The 20780-nt window shown below is 56.3% G+C and overlaps 3 protein-coding genes across 3 annotated transcripts; all 3 read right to left on the minus strand.

Annotated features, from left to right (window-relative positions):
- Positions 1 to 5185: 5185 nt before the first annotated feature.
- Positions 5186 to 5506, minus strand: LOC135312211 (feather keratin 1-like). Its single transcript, XM_064445350.1, has one exon. It carries the CDS (start codon positions 5504 to 5506, stop codon positions 5186 to 5188), a length of 321 nt encoding a protein of 106 aa, XP_064301420.1.
- Positions 5507 to 9521: 4015 nt separating this feature from the next.
- Positions 9522 to 9839, minus strand: LOC135312212 (feather keratin 1-like). Its single transcript, XM_064445351.1, has one exon. It carries the CDS (start codon positions 9828 to 9830, stop codon positions 9522 to 9524), a length of 309 nt encoding a protein of 102 aa, XP_064301421.1. The 5' UTR covers positions 9831 to 9839.
- Positions 9840 to 15081: 5242 nt separating this feature from the next.
- Positions 15082 to 15403, minus strand: LOC135312213 (feather keratin 1-like). The gene has a single exon (XM_064445353.1). The coding sequence runs from the start codon at positions 15400 to 15402 to the stop codon at positions 15082 to 15084; it is 321 nt and encodes a 106-aa protein (XP_064301423.1). The 5' UTR covers position 15403.
- Between the last annotated feature and the right edge of the window lie 5377 nt (positions 15404 to 20780).

Genomic DNA, 20780 nt, shown 5'->3' on the forward strand with positions numbered 1-20780 from the left:
GGAAGGGGGTTCAGACTCACCTTGTTGACGATGGAGGAGAAGGTGTGAGGAGCGTGTGTGAGGGAGAGAGGTGCTGGGCCGGCTTTTATGCTGGTCCCTGAGGGGCGGGACAGCCTTTGCGCATGACGGTGTTTTGCAGCAAGTGGCTGTTACATGCCAGAGGCTGGGAGGTCATGAGGTGGGGTGTGGATTCCTTCCCGCAACGCTCCCATTTCCTTTCCTGTCCTCCTGAGGACGTGTCCTCTTGACCCTGGCGGCAGCTTTATAAGTGAGAGTTAGGTATTTGGTAGGAGTCGAATGGAAGGTGCGTGTCAGGGCATTTGACAGACATGACCAAAGGATCATAGAGTTGTGGTATTGTCAGTGAGGTCATGCCATGGCACTTGGGTGGTGAAGTTTGTTGGCATGTTGTGAAGAGGGCTCCCCATTTCTTTGAAAGCCTGGGTGTCTTGTCAGGTTTTTGAGGTGTGCCGGGTGTTAAGTGTTGCCCTTTCATTGCATTTGCTCCGTGCCGGCCTTGCTGCCAGGTGACTAAGGTGTGTTTAGGCCTGGCGTTTCCCTTTTTGTGTGCTCTGTGTGTGCCTTGGTGCCCCACTTGCTTGTGAGGTTGTGATGTGTGAATTGTCTTTATATTGCAAGGTTTTGGCAGTGTCCTGGGGTCTGCAGGCAGATGTCCCTCTGCAGCCTATGGAGATTAACGGTGGAGCACATATGCACCTGCAGCCCCCGAGGGCCTCCTACCGGAGCAGGTGGATGCCCAATGGAGTCTGTGACCCCGTGGGAATGCCGTGCTGGAGCAGGCTCCTAGCTGGACCTGTGGCCCCATGCAGAGAGGAGCCCACGCTGGAGCAGGTTTGCTGGCAAAGCTTGTGACCCTGTGGGAAACCCACGCTGGAGCACTCTCTTCCTGGGGGATGGCACCCTGTCAAAGGCACCTATGCTTGTAGCATTGTGAAGAACTTGACACTGTGGGAAGGATCCACGTTGGAGAAGTTCATGGAGGACTGTCTCCATGAGAGGGACCCTGTGCTGGAGAAAGGGAAGCATGTGAGGTGTCCTCCCTCTGAGGTAGTAGGAGCAGCAGAACCACCGTGTGATGAACTGACCACAACCCCCATTGCCCATCCCCCTGCGCTGCTCGGGGGAAGAGGTGGAGTAAATTAGGAGTAAAGTGAACCTTGGAAGAAGGGAGGGGTGGGGAAGGTGTTTTAGGTTTTGTTTATATTTGTCATTACTCTACTCTGACTTTTAGCAAAAAACTACATTAATTTCCCCAAGGCAAGTCTGTTTTGCCCGTGATGGTAATTGCTGAGTGATCGCTCCCTGTCCTTATGTTGACTCAGGAGCCTTTTGTCGTCTTCAGTCCAGTTGAGGAAAGGGAGTGACAGAGCGTCTTGGTAGTCATCTGGTGTCCAGCCCCGGCCATCCCCGCACTGAGGCCCATCTTCAGAGCTGAGCAGGGTGACAGGCTTGTTCGTGGGGCCGGTGCTCGGTGCCCCATGCCGTGCCTCAGGGTCCCCACAGTGAGGAGGATGGTGAGCGCAGTGCAGAGGGGTGGTGACTTGGGGTCCCCTGTAGAGGTGGTGCATGGCCCCTGAGGCAGGGAGGATGGTGGCCTGGAGACCACGTGCACTGTGGGACCCTGCAGCGCAGAGGGGATGGTGGCGTGGGGATCCCCTGCAAGGGATCATCTGGGGACCCCATAGCAAGGTGAGGCCATGGGCTAGGGGGTCCCATGTAGGCGGAATGGGGACCGTGCAGCCAGGCGGAGAGTGCAGCCCTAGTCCAGCATTGGGTCAGCTGAGGACCCCACAGCAAGGTGACCTGGGCACCTTGGTTGTCCAGGGTCCTGGCGCCAACTGGGGATGGGGACAGGAACACTGTGTGGGTGGTCCTGGCTCCACTTTGTGAGAGAAGATGTTGTGCCAAGGACTGGAGGTGGTTGGGCTGGGGACAACAGCAAGGGGGATCATGAAAGGGGACCCCGCCCACGTGTCCCTGGCACCCTGCAGCGTGTGCAAGAAGGGCAGGGTGCCTTCTTGATGTACATATTGATGACAATGTTTTAGTTATTAGATGATGGCATTTTCCCTCCACCTGACCCCTCCAAGTGCCCCAACTGCTTTTGCCTGAGGCCTTTGGTTCGGTTGTCAGCAGCATTTCTAGTCATTCAGCCCCTCATTCAGCCCCCGCCCCTCCCAGCAGCGGTTCTGGGGGCCGTTTGGTGAAGATGTTTGATTTCTTGTGCCCGACGTGTTGATTTTGGGGTCCTGACAGGAGCCTTCTGGAAACTTCCAGGATCTGCTGCAGCAGCTGGCGCCTGTCAGCCGCCGCCCGATTGGCAGGCTGTTAGGCACCCCCGGTGGGCATGTTGTTAGCTGCGTCCTGATTGGCTGATGGCTGAGGGTGCTGAGGGAGCAGCTGGCTGTGGTGAGGGAAGGCTGCAGTGCGGGCGCCTGGCTGGTGAGCTCTGGGAGAGCTGGTGAGTCCCGTGGGAGGCCCAAGTATAGTGGGAGAGGCAGGCAGGCAGGGGAGGCTGGTGAGCGACTGCCTTCGGGGTCTTACTTTGGGGTGAGTGGCGAGGGGTGAGGCCATTTCTCTGTGCAGTGTTTGTGGGGCCAGAGTGGGATTAGACGCAGTGGAGGGCAAATGGGAGGCGTGCATGCTGCGCCAGGCTGTGCACCTGAGAATCTCGAGGGGATGCTTGCGTGGCAAAGGGTTGAGGAAGCAGAATAGGCTGCCTAGCCTGGACTAGAAGAGTCCACTTGGAAGGGACCTAGAGTGATCCTCTAGCCCAACTGCCTGACCACTTCAGGGCTGACCAAAAGTTAAAGCATGTTATTAAGGGCATTGTCCAAATGCCTCTTAAGCACTGACAGAATTGTGGCATCGACCGCCTCTCTAGGAAGCCTGTCCGAGTGTTTGACCACCCTCCCAGGAGTGTTTGCTAATGTCAATTCCGAAAGTCCCCTGATGTGGCTTTGAAGCATTCCCATCAGTCCTCTCACTGGGTGCCAGGGAGAAGAGCTCAGCACCTCCCCATGCCCGTCTCCTCCTCAGGAAGCTGTAGAGAGCAATGGGGTCCCCCCTCAGCCTCCTGTTGTCCAAACAGAACCTCTGATGGAGGATGCGGGGAACTACTGGCCAGCCACCTGACCTCAGTACCGGGGAAGATTATGGAGCAGTTCATCCTGAGTGCGCTCACCAGGCATGTGCAGGACAACCAGGGATCAGGCCCAGCCAGCATGGCTTCATGGAAGCAGCCTCTTGCTGGCCCTACCTGGTCTCTTTCTTGACCAGGTGACCCACCCAGTGGATGAGGGAGAGGCTGTGGATGTTATCTACCTGCACTTTGTTGAGGCCTTTGACCCTGTCTCCCACAGCATCCTCCTAGAGCAGCTGGAGGCTCATGGCTTAGACAGGTGGTCTCTTCACTGGGTAAAAATGTGTCTGGATGGCCGAGCCCAGAGAGTTGTGGTGAATGGAACTGAATCCAGTTGGCGTCCAGTCACGAGCAGGGTTCCCCAGGGCTCAGTGTTGGGGCCAGGCTTGTTTAATATCTTTATCAATGATTTGGTTGAGAGGATTGCGTACGCCCTCAGTGAGTTTGCAGACGACACCAAGTTGGGTGGGAGTGTTGATCTGTTTGAGGGTGGGAAGGCTCTGCAGAGGATTCTGGACAGGCTGGATCACTGCGCCGAGGCCAACTGTATGAGCTTAACAAGGCCAAGTGCTGGGTCCTACACTTGGGTCACAAGAGCCGTATGAAACGCTCCAAGCTTGTGGAAGAGTGTCTGGAAAGCTGCGTGTCGGAGAAGGCCCTGGGGGTGCTGGCTGACAGCCGTCTGAGCATGAGCCAGCAGTGTGGCCGGGTGACCAAGAAGGCCAACAAAATCTAGGCTTGTATGAGGAATAGTGTGTCCCGCAGGAGCAGGGCAGGGATGGTGCCCCTGTGCTTGGCACTGGTGAGGCCCCACCTCGAATGCTGGGCTCAGGTTTGGGCTCTGTGGGACAAGAAGGACCTTGAGGTGCTGGAGAGTGTCCAGAGAAGGGCAATGGAGCTAGGGAAGGGTCTGGAGAACAAGTGTGATGGGAAGGGGGTATTAGGAAAAATGTATTACTGAAAGAGTGGTCAGGCATTGGAAGAGGCTGCCCAGAGAGGTGGTGGAGTCACCATCGCTGGAGGTGTTTAAAAAAAGTGTAGGCGTGGCACTTCAGGGCATGGTTTAGGAGGCCTGGGGGTGTTGGGTTGACAGTTGGAACTGGTGATCTTAGAGGTCTTTTCCAACCTTAATGATTCTATTCTAGAATTCCTTGAAGGGTTGCACACAAGAGGCTTGTGATGAGTGGCAGGACAAGAGGCCCACGGCACAAGTGGAATTCCACGGGCAAAGAAGGCAAGCCTTCTTCAGTGTGAGGGTGGTGAAAGAGTGGAAGAGGTGCTGGAGTCTCCATCCTTGGAGATAGTGGACACGTGAGTGGCCGTGGTCCTGGACGACCTGCTCCAGCCAGCCCTTCTTGTAAAGTGCTTATGTCATGTTCCAGCAGCCCCCAGGTGCCAGTCTGTGCTGTTGCTGGTGGTGGTGTTCGTAGGAGAGGCCTTGTGGCCCTTTCTCACTCACGGTGATGACCTGTACAGACCTATCTTTGTGCCAGCTGGCACAATTCCTAGGACAGGTGTTGTGACCCTTCTCCACCCACCCCAAAGGCAACTTGAGGCCTGGTTTTGTGCTGGGTCAAGTTGGAGGAGCCTTGGGTGAAGAAGGGAAGAGGAGGCGTCTCGGACAGGGATGAGGAGAACTTTATTGTTGGAAAAAAGAGAGTGAAAAGGCGGGAGCGCCAAGTGGAAGGGAAGCGGTCTGAGGTGCAATTAGATTGACCATCAGCCGTGGTCCTGTGTATGAGAGACAATTTGCCAGAGAAGCAAGATTTTCGAGCCCTACACAACGGAGGTCCCTGGTGGACCTGGCTTGTGAGCAAGTGGTTGCATCGGTGAGTACAGGAGATAGCAGAAGGGGCGATGCAAGGAAGGAAGTTGGAGAAGAGGTGGAGGTTCATGGGCCGTGTGTCCAGGCAGGCTGGGTTGGCCCCTTCCCTGCTTCCTTGCTTGGTGCCTTGAAAGGAGGAGCCGTGGAGGGCAGGTCCACGTGTCAGCAAGAGACCGGAAATGCTACGTGAAGGGTCCTTAGCAGGGGTAGCAGCCCCTTATGCCACCGTAGCAGCCCAGGCCTCCAAAGCCATAGCCGTAGCCGTAGCCGTAGCCGAAGCGGCCGGAGGAGACGGGCACTCCCTGGGAGCCGAGGATGTTGCCCACGGCAGCCGAAGAGGAGGATCCGACGGCGGTGTTCTGTGGGAAGGAGCTGAGGATGGGTCCTGGCAGGGTGACCTGCACGGTGGAGGGCTGGATGACGACGCGGGAGTCCTCGCACTGCCTGACACAGGGCTCGTTGCAGCTGTTAGCCAGCGGGGTGGGTCCGCAGGGGCGGCAGAGGTCGTAGCAGGCCATGTGTGTGGTGTGGAGGGTCCCTGGAAGAGAGGGTGTTGAGAAAGCGTAGGGGCGTGGGGGTGCGAGTGGTGTGGTGGTGTGAGGTGGGGGTGCAACAGCAGGAGGACAAGGTAGCGCGGAAGCGTGTTGTGTGGCTGTGGGGAGCATGGTGTTGGGGAGGCGTCAGGGCTGCTGAGGCTGGGGGCAGAGCGCACTGGAAGAGCTGGACGAGGTGGGTCAGGAGAAGGAGGGGAAGGGCGTTCAGACTCACCTTGTTGACAATGGAGGAGAAGGTGTGAGGAGAGTGTGTGAGGGAGAGAGGTGCTGGGCCGGCTTTTATGCTGGTCCCTGAGGGGCGGGACAGCCTTTGCGCATGACGGTGTTTTGCAGCAAGTGGCTGTTACATGCCAGAGGCTGGGAGGTCATGAGGTGGGGTGTGGATTCCTTCCCGCAACGCTGTCTTTTCCTTTCCTGTCCTCCTGAGGACGTGTCCTCTTGACCCTGGCGGCAGCTTTTAAGCGAGAGTTAGTATTTGGTAGGAGTTGAATGGAAGGTGCTTGTCATCGCATTTGGAAGACATGACCAAAGCGTGGCGGCGGTTGGGTGTCATCAGTGAGGTCAAGTGATGGGAGTTGTGTGATGTGGTTTGTGGGTGCGTTGTGAAGATGGGGCACCATTTCCTCACCGCCGTGGAAGGCTGGTCTGTTCTTTGAGGTGTGCCAGGCATGAGGCGCTGCCCCTTCCATGGCACTTGGTCCCTGCTGGCTATGATACCATGTCGCTAAGGCAGTCTTTAGGCGTGGCCTTACCCGTTGGGTTTGCTCTGTGAGTGTCTTGGTGGCCCTTCTTCTTGTGAGGTTGTAGCCACGTGGATTGCATTTTATCATGGTTTTAGCTGGGATCGAGTTAATATTCCTCACTGCAAGTCGTGTAGTGCGGTTCTTTGGGCTTACTATAAGAACAGCGTTGATAAGACACTGATGTTTTAGTTGTTGCTAGGTAGTGCTTTTTCTAGTCAAGGACTTTTCTAGCCTCTCGTGCTCTGCTGGGTGCCCAAGAAGCCACGAGGGGAGGGGGCATTGCCAGGATAGCTGATCCAAAGTGACCAAAGGAATATTCCATCTCATATGACATCATGCCCAGTCTGACTGGGGAAGATGGCCAGTTGCAGCTACAATCTCAGCTTGTGGACCTGCGGTGACGTTTGGTGGGTGGTATGCTTTGCATTACTTGGTCTTTGTTTTTTTCCCCCATCCTCCCAAGGTTTCACCTCTCTCTTTCTCTCTTGTTACCTTCCTTTGAATGATATTCTTTTATTACTATTACCATTACTGTTTTATTACAATTGTTAAACTGTTCTTATCTGAACCCATGGGATTTCTTACTGTGTCTCTTCCAATTGTCTCCCTTCCCAGAGGTGACGGGGGGGAGTGAGTGAGCGGCTGTGTGGTGACCAGTTGCTGACTGGGGCTAAACCATGACAATTGCAAGGTTTTGGTAGTGGCCTGGGGGCTACAGGGTGGCTTCTGTGACAGCATACAGGACTCTTGCCCATGGCTGATAGACCCAGTGCCGCCTGGCTCTAAGATGGATCCACTGCAGGCAAAGGCCGGCACAAGCAGTGACGGTGGTAGTGCTTCTGGGGTAACATATTTGAAAAGTGGAGAAACTGCTGCGCAACAGGAGCCAGAGGAGAGGAGCGAGAATATGTGAGAGAAGCAACTCTACAGAGAGAAACAAAACAGCCGTACAGACCGGTTGTGTAGGGATGGATTCAGGAGGGCCAAGGTGTGGCTGGAGCTGAATTTGGTAAGGGATGCAAAGAATAACCAGAAGGGATTCTGTAAGTGTGTCAACCAGTAAAGGAAGGTTAAAGAGAGCGTACCCCCCCCAAAGAACAAGAATGGTGACCTAGTATCTATCAACAGATGAGGAGAAGGCTGAGGTACTCAACAGATTTCTGCCTCAGTCTTCACTGGAAGAAGACTTCACTGAAGACTTCAGTCTTCGCTGCTCCATCTGGACTATATGGACCGCAGGATGGGGACCAGGGGGGTAAAGCCCCTCCCGCTGTAAGGGGAGATCAGGTTTGTGACCACCTGAGGAACCTGAATGCGGCTTTGAAGCATTCCCACAAATCCTGTCACTGGATCCCACGGAGAAGAACTCAGCACCTCCCTCGCCCCTTTTCCTGCTCCGGAAGCTGGAGAGAGCAATGAGGTTCTCCCTCAGCCTCCTTTTCTCCAAAGCAGACAAGCCCATTGTCCTTAGCCGCTCCTCACAGGACGTGCCTTCCAGCCTGTCACCAGCTTTGTTGCCCTCCTCTGCATGTATTCAAGGTCTTTCACATCCTTCTGAAGTGGTGGGGCCCAGAACTGCACACAGGGCTTGAGGGGAGGCCACAGCAATCCTGCGTACAGCGGGATAATCACCTCCTGTAGGAAGATGGGTGTGCTGTGTTTGATGCACCCCAGTGTAGGGTTTGCCCCCTTGGCTGCCAGGGCACACCGCTGACTCCCCTCGAGCCTGCTGTCAGCCAGCACCCACAGACCCCTTCCTGCAGGGCTGCTCTCCAGCCACTCCTCTCCCAGTCTGGCCTTGTGTCCAGTGTTACTCCATGCCAGGTGCAGAATCCGGCATTTGCACTGGTTAAATTTCGTGCCAGCGATGGTTGCCCAATGCTCCAGTCTCTCTAGATCCCTCTGCAAGGCCTCTTGTCCCTCAGGAGAGGCAACAGCACCTCCCACTTTGGTATCATCAGCAAACTTGATAATGGTGCCTTCAACTCCTTCATCCAGTGCATTGATAAAGATCTTGAACAGAATTGGTCCTAGAATGGAGCCCTGAGGAACACCACTGGCGACAGGTTGCAGCCCACAAGTAACCGCATTCACTGTCCCCCGCTTTGAGCCTTGCTGTTGAGCCAGCCCTTCACCCAGCGCAGCGTCTACCTGCTCATCTCACAGTTGGCCAACTGGTGCAGAAGGATGCTATGAGGGGCGCGATCAGAAGCCCTACTAAAATCCAGAAACACTACATCCACGGCCTTCCCTTCGTCCCTGTAGACGAGAGAGCTTATAATAAGAGGATATGAAATTAGCCAGGCGGGACCTTCCCTTAGTGACCCATGTTGTCTGGTCCTGATGATTTTTCTGCCTGTCCTTTAAAGGCATTCATCAGCATCCAGTGGGAGCTTCTCCGTAATTTTTCCAGGTCCTGAGGCTAGACTAACGGGACTCGAGTTTCCTGGGTCTTCCCTCACACCTCTTTTTAGAAATTGGAATGAGGTTGTCTAGATCTGAGTCAGCAAGAACCTCCCCCAGACTCCCAAGAGCTGCCCAACTTGATCAGAGGTGAGTGTCTTGAGGGTTGTTGACTGTGCGGGTAGTGCTTGCTGGCGAGGAAGAGGAGGTGAGGCAGGCAGGGTATCTGTGTTTTTGAGTGGGAGGGTGCTGGCGTGCCTGTCAGGCAAGAGGCACTCCTGATATTGGCTGTGGTGGTACTATCCCTAGGGGAGGCCTTGTGACCCTAATCCACCCACCCCGCTGGCCTCTTCTGCATGGGGTTGGTGCTGGGTGAGGTTGGAGGAGTCTTGGAAGGAGAAGGAAGAGGAGACCTCACAGGCTGGGATGCAGGAGAACTTTATTGATGGAAAAATGAGTGAAGAGGCAGGAGCACCGAGTGGAAGGGAAGCAGTCTGAAGTGCGGGTAGTGTAACCGTCAGCTGAGGTGCTGTGTGTGAGAGTCAGTTTGCCAGAGAAGCAAGATTTTCGAAGCCCATATTAGGAGCAGCACTCCAGAGGTTCCCGGTGGTCCTTAGCTTGTGAGCAAGTGGTTGCATCGGTGAGTACTGGAGATAGCAGAAGGGGCGATGCATAGAGGGAAGTGGGAGAAGAGGAGGAGGTGCGTGGGCCGCGTGCCCAGGCAGGCTGGGTTGGCCCATTCCCTGCTTCCTTGCTTGCTGCCTTGAAAGGAAGAGCCGTGGAGGGCAGGTCCACGTGTCAGCAAGAGCCTGGAGGTACCACGTGGAGGGCCCTTAGCAGGGGTAGCAGCCCCTTATGCCACCGTAGCAGCCCAGGCCTCCAAAGCCATAGCCGTAGCCAAATCCGCCAGAGGAGACGGGCACTCCCTGGGAGCCGAGGATGTTGCCCACGGCAGCCGATGAGGAGGATCCGACGGCGGTGTTCTGTGGGAAGGAGCTGAGGATGGGTCCTGGCAGGGTGACCTGCACGGTGGAGGGCTGGATGACGACGTGGGAGTCCTCGCACTGCCTGACACAGGGCTCGTTGCAGCTGTTAGCCAGCGGGGTGGGTCCGCAGGGGCGGCAGAGGTCGTAGCAGGCCATGTGTGTGGTGTGGAGGGTTCCTGGAAGAGAGGGTGTTGAGAAAGCGTAAGGGCGTGGGGGTGCGAGGGTCAATGTTGCAGGGGGCGAGGGAGCGTGGAGGTGTGTTGTGTGTCTGTGGGGAGCGTGGGTGTGGGGAGGCATCAGGGCTGCTGAGGCTGGGGGCAGAGCGTGCTGCAAGAGCCGGATGAGGTGGGTCAGGAGAAGGAGGGGAAGGGGGTTCAGACTCACCTTGTTGACGATGGAGGAGAAGGTGTGAGGAGCGTGTGTGAGGGAGAGAGGTGCTGGGCCGGCTTTTATGCTGGTCCCTGAGGGGCGGGACAGCCTTTGCGCATGACGGTGTTTTGCAGCAAGTGGCTGTTACATGCCAGAGGCTGGGAGGTCATGAGGTGGGGTGTGGATTCCTTCCCGCAACGCTCCCATTTCCTTTCCTGTCCTCCTGAGGACGTGTCCTCTTGACCCTGGCGGCAGCTTTATAAGTGAGAGTTAGGTATTTGGTAGGAGTCGAATGGAAGGTGCGTGTCAGGGCATTTGACAGACATGACCAAAAGATCAGAGAGTTGTGGTATTGTCAGTGAGGTCATGCCATGGCACTCGGGTGGTGAAGTTTGTTGGCATGTTGTGAAGAGGGCTCCCCATTTCTTTGAAAGCCTGGGTGTCTTGTCAGGTTTTTGAGGTGTGCCGCATGTTAAGTGTTGCCCTTTCATTGCATTTGCTCCGTGCCGGCCTTGCTGCCAGGTGACTAAGGTGTGTTTAGGCCTGGCGTTTCCCTTTTTGTGTGCTCTGTGTGTGCCTTGGTGCCCCACTTGCTTATGAGGTTGTGATGTGTGAATTGTCTTTATATTGCAAGGTTTTGGCAGTGTCCTGGGGTCTGCAGGCAGATGTCCCTCTGCAGCCCATGGAGATTAACGGTGGAGCACATATGCACCTGCAGCCCCCGAGGGCCTCCTACCGGAGCAGGTGGATGCCCAATGGAGTCTGTGACCCCGTGGGAATGCCGTGCTGGAGCAGGCTCCTAGCTGGACCTGTGGCCCCATGCAGAGAGGAGCCCACGCTGGAGCAGGTTTGCTGGCAAAGCTTGTGACCCTGTGGGAAACCCACGCTGGAGCCCTCTCTTCCTGGGGGATGGCACCCTGTCAAAGGCACCTATGCTTGTAGCATTGTGAAGAACTTGACACTGTGGGAAGGATCCACGTTGGAGAAGTTCATGGAGGACTGTCTCCATGAGAGGGACCCTGTGCTGGAGAAAGGGAAGCATGTGAGGTGTCCTCCCACTGAGGTAGTAGGAGCAGCAGAACCACCGTGTGATGAACTGACCACAACCCCCATTCCCCATCCCCCTGCACTGCTTGGGGGAAGAGGTGGAGTAAATTAGGAGTAAAGTGAACCTTGGAAGAAGGGAGGGGTGGGGAAGGTGTTTTAGGTTTTGTCTATATTTGTCATTACTCTACTCTGACTTTTAGCAAAAAACTACATTAATTTCCCCAAGGCACGTCTGTTTTGCCTGTGATGGTAATTGCTGAGTGATCGCTCCCTGTCCTTATGTTGACTCAGGAGCCTTTTGTCATCTTCATTCCAGTTGAGGAAAGGGAGTGACAGAGCGTCTTGGTAGTCATCTGGTGTCCAGCCCCGGCCATCCCCGCACTGAGGCCCATCTTCAGAGCTGAGCAGGGTGACAGGCTTGTTCGTGGGGCCGGTGCTCGGTGCCCCATGCTGTGCCTCAGGGTCCCCACAGTGAGGAGGATGGTGAGCGCAGTGCAGAGGGGTGGTGACTTGGGGTCCCCTGTAGAGGTGGTGCATGGCCCCTGAGGCAGGGAGGATGGTGGCCTGGAGACCACGTGCACTGTGGGACCCTGCAGCGCAGAGGGGATGGTGGCGTTGGGGATCCCCTGCAAGGGATCATCTGGGGACCCCATAGCAAGGTGAGGCCATGGGCTAGGGGCTCCCATGTAAGTGGAATGGGGACCGTGCAGCCAGGCGGAGAGTGCAGCCCTAGTCCAGCATTGGGTCAGCTGAGGACCCCACAGCAAGGTGACCTGGGCACCTTGGTTGTCCAGGGTCCTGGCGCCAACTGGGGATGGGGACAGGAACACTGTGTGGGTGGTCCTGGCTCCACTTTGTGAGAGAAGATGTTGTGCCAAGGACTGGAGGTGGTTGGGCTGGGGACAACAGCAAGGGGGATCATGAAAGGGGACCCCGCCCACGTGTCCCTGGCACCCACCAGCATGTGCAAGAATGGCAGGGTGCCTTCTTGATGTACATATTGATGACAATGTTTTAGTTATTAGATGATGGCATTTTCCCTCCACCTGACCCCTCCAAGTGCCCCAGCTGCTTTTGCCTGAGGCCTTTGGTTCGGTTGTCAGCAGCATTTCTAGTCATTCAGCCCCTCATTCAGCCCCCGCCCCTCCCAGCAGCGGTTCTGGGGGCCGTTTGGTGAAGATGTTTGATTTCTTGTGCCCGACGTGTTGATTTTGGGGTCCTGACAGGAGCCTTCTGGAAACTTCCAGGATCTGCTGCAGCAGCTGGCGCCTGTCAGCCGCCGCCCGATTGGCAGGCTGTTAGGCACCCCCGGTGGGCATGTTGTTAGCTGCGTCCTGATTGGCTGATGGCTGAGGGTGCTGAGGGAGCAGCTGGCTGTGGTGAGGGAAGGCTGCAGTGCGGGCGCCTGGCTGGTGAGCTCTGGGAGAGCTGGTGAGTCCCGTGGGAGGCCCAAGTATAGTGGGAGAGGCAGGCAGGCAGGGGATGCTTTCATGCCAAACCTCGAGGGGATGCTTGCATGGCAAAGGGTTGAGGAAGCAGAGTAGGCTGCCTAGCCTGGACTAGAAGAGTCCACCTGGAAGGGACCTAGTGTGATCCTCTAGCCCAACTGCCTGACCACTTCAGGGCTGACCAAAAGTTAAAGCATGTTATTAAGGGCATTGTCCAAATGCCTCTTAAGCACTGACAGGCTGCAGCATCGATTGCCTCTCTAGGAAGCCTGTCCGAGTGTTTGACCACCCTCCCAGGAATGTTTGCTAATGTCAATTCCGAAAGTCCCTTGATGCGGCTTTGAAGCATTCCCATCAGTCCTCTCACTGGGTGCCAGGGAGAAGAGCTCAGCACCTCCCCATGCCCCTCTCCTCCTCAGGAAGCTGTAGAGAGCAATGGGGTCCCCCCTCAGCCTCCTGTTGTCCAAACAGAACCTCTGATGGAGGATGCGGGGAACTACTGGCCAGCCACCTGACCTCAGTACCGGGGAAGATTATGGAGCAGTTCATCCTGAGTGCGCTCACCAGGCATGTGCAGGACAACCAGGGATCAGGGCCTGCCAGCATGGCTTCATGGAAGCAGCCTCTTGCTGGCCCTACCTGGTCTCTTTCTTGACCAGGTGACCCGCCCAGTGGATGAGGGAGAGGCTGTGGATGTTATCTACCTGCACTTTGTTGAGGCCTTTGACCCTGTCTCCCACAGCATCCTCCTAGAGCAGCTGGAGGCTCATGGCTTAGACAGGTGGTCTCTTCACTGGGTAAAAATGTGTCTGGATGGCCGAGCCCAGAGAGTTGTGGTGAATGGAACTGAATCCAGTTGGCGTCCAGTCACGAGCAGGGTTCCCCAGGGCTCTGTGTTGGGGCCAGGCTTGTTTAATATCTTTATCAATGATTTGGTTGAGAGGATTGCATACGCCCTCAGTGAGTTTGCAGACGACACCAAGTTGGGTGGGAGTGTTGATCTGTTTGAGGGTGGGAAGGCTCTGCAGAGGATTCTGGACAGGCTGGATCACTGCGCCGAGGCCAACTGTAGGAGCTTAACAAGGCCAAGTGCTGGGTCCTACACTTGGGTCACAAGAGCCGTATGAAACGCTCCAAGCTTGTGGAAGAGTGTCTGGAAAGCTGCATGTCGGAGAAGGCCCTGGGGGTGCTGGCTGACAGCCGTCTGAGCATGAGCCAGCAGTGTGGCCGGGTGACCAAGAAGGCCAACATAATCTGGGCTTGTATGAGGAATAGTGTGTCCCGCAGGAGCAGGGCAGGGATGGCGCCCCTGTGCTTGGCACTGGTGAGGCCCCACCTCGAATGCTGGGCTCAGGTTTGGGCTCTGTGGGACAAGAAGGACCTTGAGGTGCTGGAGAGTGTCCAGAGAAGGGCAATGGAGCTAGGGAAGGGTCTGGAGAACAAGTGTGATGGGAAGGGGGTATTAGGAAAAATGTATTACTGAAAGAGTGGTCAGGCATTGGAAGAGGCTGCCCAGAGAGGTGGTGGAGTCACCATCGCTGGAGGTGTTTAAAAAAAGTGTAGGCGTGGCACTTCAGGGCATGGTTTAGGAGGCCTGGGGGTGTTGGGTTGACAGTTGGAACTGGTGATCTTAGAGGTCTTTTCCAACCTTAATGATTCTATTCTAGAATTCCTTGAAGGGTTGCACACAAGAGGCTTGTGATGAGTGGCAGGACAAGAGGCCCACGGCACAAGTGGAATTCCACGGGCAAAGAAGGCAAGCCTTCTTCAGTGTGAGGGTGGTGAAAGAGTGGAAGAGGTGCTGGAGTCTCCATCCTTGGAGATAGTGGACACGTGAGTGGCCATGGTCCTGGACGACCTGCTCCAGCCAGCCCTTCTTGTAAAGTGCTTATGTCATGTTCCAGCAGCCCCCAGGTGCCAGTCTGTGCTGTTGCTGGTGGTGGTGTTCGTAGGAGAGGCCTTGTGGCCCTTTCTCACTCACGGTGATGACCTGTACAGACTTATCTTTGTGCCAGCTGGCACAATTCCTAGGACAGGTGTTGTGACCCTTCTCCACCCACCCCAAAGGCAACTTGAGGCCTGGTTTTGTGCTGGGTCAAGTTGGAGGAGCCTTGGGTGAAGAAGGGAAGAGGAGGCGTCTCGGGCAGGGATGAGGAGAACTTTATTGTTGGAAAAAAGAGAGTGAAAAGGCAGGAGCGCCAAGTGGAAGGGAAGCGGTCTGAGGTGCAAGTGGATCGACCATCAGCCGTGGTCCTGTGTATGAGAGACAATTTGCCAGAGAAGCAAGATTTTCGAGCCCTACACAACGGAGGTCCCTGGTGGACCTGGCTTGTGAGCAAGTGGTTGCATCGGTGAGTACTGGAGATAGCAGAAGGGGCGATGCAAGGAAGGAAGTTGGAGAAGAGGTGGAGGTTCATGGGCCGTGTGTCCAGGCAGGCTGGGTTGGCCCCTTCCCTGCTTCCTTGCTTGGTGCCTTGAGAGGAAGAGCCGTGGAGGGCAGGTCCACGTGTCAGCAAGAGACTGGAGGTGCCACGTGGGGGGCCTTAGCAGGGGTAGCAGCCCCTTATGCCACCGTAGCAGCCCAGGCCTCCAAAGCCATAGCCGTAGCCGTAGCCGTAGCCGAAGCGGCCAGAGGAGACGGGCACTCCCTGGGAGCCGAGGATGTTGCCCACGGCAGCCGAAGAGGAGGATCCGACGGCGGTGTTCTGTGGGAAGGAGCTGAGGATGGGTCCTGGCAGGGTGACCTGCACGGTGGAGGGCTGGATGACGACGTGGGAGTCCTCGCACTGCCTGACACAGGGCTCGTTGCAGCTGTTAGCCAGCGGGGTGGGTCCGCAGGGGCGGCAGAGGTCGTAGCAGGCCATGTGTGTGGTGTGGGCTGGAGGGTCCCTGGAAGAGAGGGTGTTGAGAAAGCGTAGGGGCGTGGGGGTGCGAGGGTCAATGTTGCAGGAAGGCGAGGGAGCGTGGAGTTGTGGGGTGGGGCTGTGGGGAGCGTGGGTGTGGGGAGGCGTCAGGACTGCTGAGTCTGGGGGCAGAGCGTGCTGGAAGAGCCGGATGAGGTGGGTCAGGAGAAGAAGGGGAAGGGGGTTCAGACTCACCTTGTTGACGATGGAGGAGAAGGTGTGAGGAGCGTGTGTGAGGGAGAGAGGTGCTGGGCCGGCTTTTATGCTGGTCCCTGAGGGGCGGGACAGCCTTTGCACATGACGGCGTTTTGCAGCAAGTGGCTGTTACATGCCAGAGGCTGGGAGGTAATGAGGTGTGGTGTGGATTCCTTCCCGCAACACTCTCTTTTCCTTTCCTGTCCTCCTGAGGACGTGTCCTCTTGACCCTGGCGGCAGCTTTTAAGTGAGAGTAGGTATTTGGGAGGAATTGCATGGAAGGTGCGTGTCAGGGCATTTGACAGACATGACCAAAACATTGGAGAGTTGGAGTGTCATCAGGGATGTCATGCCATGGCACTTGTGTGATGTGGTTTGTGGGTGCGTTGTGAAGAGGTGGCCCCATTTCTTTGGAAGCCTGGAAGTCTGGTTTCTGAGGTGTGCTGGGCGTAAGCCACTGCCCCTTCCATGGCATTTGCTCCGTGCCGGCCTTGCTGCCAGATGTCTAAGGTGTGTTGAGGCCTGGCATTTCCCATTTTGTGTGCTCTGTGTGTGCCTTGGTGCCCCTCTTGCTTGTGAGGTTGTAGATGTGTCAACTGTGTTTACATTGCAAGGTTTTGGCAGTGTCCTGGGGTGTGCAGTGTGGCTTCTGTGAGAAGCTGCTAGAAGCTTCCCCAATGGCCGATAGAGCCAATGCCAACTGGCAGGTATCCATCCACCTGTAGCCCCTGCGGAAGACTGTGGTGAGGCAGGCTGTTGCCCTGCAGCCCATGGAGATTTACAGTGGAGCAGAGATGCACCTTCATCCCCTGGAGGCCTCCTACCGGAGCAGGTGCATGTCCAATGGAGTCTGTGACCCCGTGGGAATGCCGTGCTGGAGCAGGCTCCTAGCTGGACCTGTGGCCCCGTGCAGAGAGGAGCTCACACGGGAGCAGGTTTGCTGGCAAAGCTTGTGACCCTGTGGGGGACGTACGCTGGAGCACTCTCTTCCTGGAGGTCTGAGTCTCAGGGAACGGATCCATACCGAAGCGGTTTGTGAAGAACTTTACACTGTGGGAAGGATCCACGTTGGAGAAGTTCATGGAGGACTGTCTTCATGGGAGGGACCCTGTGCTGGAGCAGGGCGAGCGTGTGAGGGGTCCTCTCACTGAGGTAGTAGGATCAGCAGAACCAACGTGTGATGAACTGACCACAACCCCCATTCCCCATCCCCCTGCGCTGCTCGGGGGAACATGTAGAGAAAATTGTGAGGAAGTTAATCTTACTGGCTGGACGGTAATGAGGTGGGGTGTGGATTCCTTCCTGCAACGCTCCCTTTTCTTGTCCTCCTCCTGAGGACGTGTGCTCTTGACCCTGGCGGCAGCTTTTAAGTGAGAGTAGGTATTTGGTAGGATTTGCATGGAATGTGCATGTCAGGGCATTTGAGAAACATGACCAAAAGATCAGAGAGTTGTGGTATTGTCAGTGAGGTCATGCCATGGCACATTTGTGATGTAATTTGTTGGTGCGTTGTGAAGAGGGGTGCCCATTTCTTTGAAAGCCTGGGTGTCTGGTCAGGTTTTTGAGGTGTGCCGCGTGTTAAGTGTTGCAAAATCGATGGCATTTGCTCTCTGCCGGCCTTGCTGCCAGGTGACGAAGGTGTGTTTAGGCCTGGTGTTTCCCTTTTTGTGTGCTCTGTGTGTGCCTTGGTGCCCCACTTGCTTATGAGGTTGTGATGTGTGAATTGTCTTTATATTGCAAGGTTTTGGCAGTGTCCTGGGGTCTGCAGGCAGATGTCCCTCTGCAGCCCATGGAGATTAACGGTGGAGCACATATGCACCTGCAGCCCCCGAGGGCCTCCTACCGGAGCAGGTGGATGCCCAATGGAGTCTGTGACCCCGTGGGAATGCCGTGCTGGAGCAGGCTCCTAGCTGGACCTGTGGCCCCGTGCAGAGAGGAGCCCACGCTGGAGCAGGTTTGCTGGCAAAGCTTGTGGCCCTGTGGGAAACCCACGCTGGAGCACTCTCTTCCTGGGGGATGGCACCCTGTCAAAGGCACCTATGCTTGTGGCATTGTGAAGAACTTGACACTGTGGGAAGGATCCACGTTGGAGAAGTTCATGGAGGACTGTCTCCATGAGAGGGACCCTGTGCTGGAGAAAGGGAAGCATGTGAGGTGTCCTCCCTCTGAGGTAGTAGGAGCAGCAGAACCACCGTGTGATGAACTGACCACAACCCCCATTGCCCATCCCCCTGCACTGCTTGGGGGAAGAGGTGGAGTAAATTAGGAGTAAAGTGAACCTTGGAAGAAGGGAGGGGTGGGGAAGGTGTTTTAGGTTTTGTTTATATTTGTCATTACTCTACTCTGACTTTTAGCAAAAAACTACATTAATTTCCCCAAGGCACGTCTGTTTTGCCTGTGATGGTAATTGCTGAGTGATCGCTCCCTGTCCTTATGTTGACTCAGGAGCCTTTTGTCGTCTTCAGTCCAGTTGAGCAAAGGGAGTGACAGAGCGTCTTGGTAGTCATCTGGTGTCCAGCCCCGGCCATCCCCGCACTGAGGCCCATCTTCAGAGCTGAGCAGGGTGACAGGCTTGTTCGTGGGGCCGGTGCTCGGTGCCCCATGCTGTGCCTCAGGGTCCCCACAGTGAGGAGGATGGTGAGCGCAGTGCAGAGGGGTGGTGACTTGGGGTCCCCTGTAGAGGTGGTGCATGGCCCCTGAGGCAGGGAGGATGGTGGCCTGGAGACCACGTGCACTGTGGGACCCTGCAGCGCAGAGGGGATGGTGGCGTGGGGATCCCCTGCAAGGGATCATCTGGGGACCCCATAGCAAGGTGAGGCCATGGGCTAGGGGCTCCCATGTAGGCGGAATGGGGACCGTGCAGCCAGGCGGAGAGTGCAGCCCTAGTCCAGCATTGGCTCAGCTGAGGACCCCACAGCAAGGTGACCTGGGCACCTTGGTTGTCCAGGGTCCTGGCGCCAACTGGGGATGGGGACAGGAACACCGTGTGGGTGGTCCTGGCTCCACTTTGTGAGAGAAGATGTTGTGCCAAGGACTGGAGGTGGTTGGGCTGGGGACAACAGCAAGGGGGGATCATGAAAGGGGACCCCGCCCACGTGTCCCTGGCACCCCACAGCATGTGCAAGGGAAGGGTGCCTTCTTCATGTACATATTGATGACAAATTTTTAGTTATTAGATCATGGCATTTTCCCTCCACCTGACCCTCCAAGTGCCCCAACTGCTTTTGCCTGAGGCCTTTGGTTCGGTTGTCAGCAGCATTTCTAGTCATTCAGCCCCTCATTCAGCCCCCGCCCCTCCCAGCAGCGGTTCTGGGGGCCGTTTGGTGAAGATGTTTGATTTCTTGTGCCCGACGTGTTGATTTTGGGGTCCTGACAGGAGCCTTCTGGAAACTTCCAGGATCTGCTGCAGCAGCTGGCGCCTGTCAGCCGCCGCCCGATTGGCAGGCTGTTAGGCACCCCTGGTGGGCATGTTGTTAGCTGCGTCCTGATTGGCTGATGGCTGAGGGTGCTGAGGGAGCAGCTGGCTGTGGTGAGGGAAGGCTGCAGCGCGGGCGCCTGGCTGGTGAGCTCTGGGAGAGCTGGTGAGTCCCGTGGGAGGCCCAAGTATAGTGGGAGAGGCAGGCAGGCAGGGGAGGCTGGTGAGCGACTGCCTTCGGGGTCTTACTTTGGGGTGAGTGGCGAGGGGTGAGGCCATTTCTCTGCGCAGTGTTTGTGGGGCCAGAGTGGGATTAGACGCAGTGGAGGGCAAATGGGAGGCGTGCATGCTGCGCCAGGCTGTGCACCTGAGAACCTCGTGGGGATGCTTGCATGGCAAAGGGTTGAGGAAGCAGAATAGGCTGCCTAGCCTGGACTAGAAGAGTCCACTTGGAAGAGTCCACTTGGAAGGGACCTAGAGTGATCCTCTAGCCCAACTGCCTGACCACTTCAGGGCTGACCAAAAGTTAAAGCATGTTATTAAGGGCATTGTCCAAATGCCTCTTAAACACTGACAGGCTTGTGGCATCGACCGCCTCTCTAGGAAGCCTGTCCGAGTGTTTGACCACCCTCCCAGGAATGTTTGCTAATGTCAATTCCGAAAGTCCCCTGATGTGGCTTTGAAGCATTCCCATCAGTCCTCTCACTGGGTGCCAGGGAGAAGAGCTCAGCACCTCCCCATGCCCCTCTCCTCCTCAGGAAGCTGTAGAGAGCAATGGGGTCCCCCCTCAGCCTCCTGTTCTCCAAACAGAACCTCTGATGGAGGATGCGGGGACCTACTGGCCAGCCACCTGACCTCAGTACCGGGGAAGATTATGGAGCAGTTCATCCTGAGTGCGCTCACCAGGCATGTGCAGGACAACCAGGGATTAGGCCCAGCCAGCATGGCTTCATGGAAGCAGCCTCTTGCTGGCCCTACCTGGTCTCTTTCTTGACCAGGTGACCCGCCCAGTGGATGAGGGAGAGGCTGTGGATGTTATCTACCTGCACTTTGTTGAGGCCTTTGACCCTGTCTCCCACAGCATCCTCCTAGAGCAGCTGGAGGCTCATGGCTTAGACAGGTGGTCTCTTCACTGGGTAAAAATGTGTCTGGATGGCCGAGCCCAGAGAGTTGTGGTGAATGGAACTGAATCCAGTTGGCGTCCAGTCACGAGCAGGGTTCCCCAGGGCTCAGTGTTGGGGCCAGGCTTGTTTAATATCTTTATCAGTGATTTGGTTGAGACGATTGCATACGCCCTCAGTGAGTTTGCAGACGACACCAAGTTGGGTGGGAGTGTTGATCTGTTTGAGGGTGGGAAGGCTCTGCAGAGGATTCTGGACAGGCTGGATCACTGCGCCGAGGCCAACTGTATGAGCTTAACAAGGCCAAGTGCTGGGTCCTACACTTGGGTCACAAGAGCCGTATGAAACGCTCCAGGCTTGTGGAAGAGTGTCTGGAAAGCTGCGTGTCGGAGAAGGCCCTGGGGGTGCTGGCTGACAGCCGTCTGAGCATGAGCCAGCAGTGTGGCCGGGTGACCAAGAAGGCCAACATAATCTGGGCTTGTATGAGGAACAGTGTGTCCAGCAGGAGCAGGGCAGGGATGGGGCCCCTGTGCTTGGCACTGGTGAGGCCCCACCTCGAATGCTGGGCTCAGGTTTGGGCTCTGTGGGACAAGAAGGACCTTGAGGGG

The sequence above is a fragment of the Phalacrocorax carbo genome, chromosome 2 (assembly GCF_963921805.1).
Source record: "Phalacrocorax carbo chromosome 2, bPhaCar2.1, whole genome shotgun sequence".
Lineage (NCBI taxonomy): Eukaryota > Metazoa > Chordata > Aves > Suliformes > Phalacrocoracidae > Phalacrocorax > Phalacrocorax carbo.

Bases quoted from the DNA above. Each gene is read 5' to 3' on its own strand.
- LOC135312212 (XM_064445351.1), bottom strand. From the start codon at position 9,830: ATGGCCTGCTACGACCTCTGCCGCCCCTGCGGACCCACCCCGCTGGCT.
- LOC135312211 (XM_064445350.1), bottom strand. From the start codon at position 5,506: ATGGCCTGCTACGACCTCTGCCGCCCCTGCGGACCCACCCCGCTGGCT.
- LOC135312213 (XM_064445353.1), bottom strand. From the start codon at position 15,402: ATGGCCTGCTACGACCTCTGCCGCCCCTGCGGACCCACCCCGCTGGCT.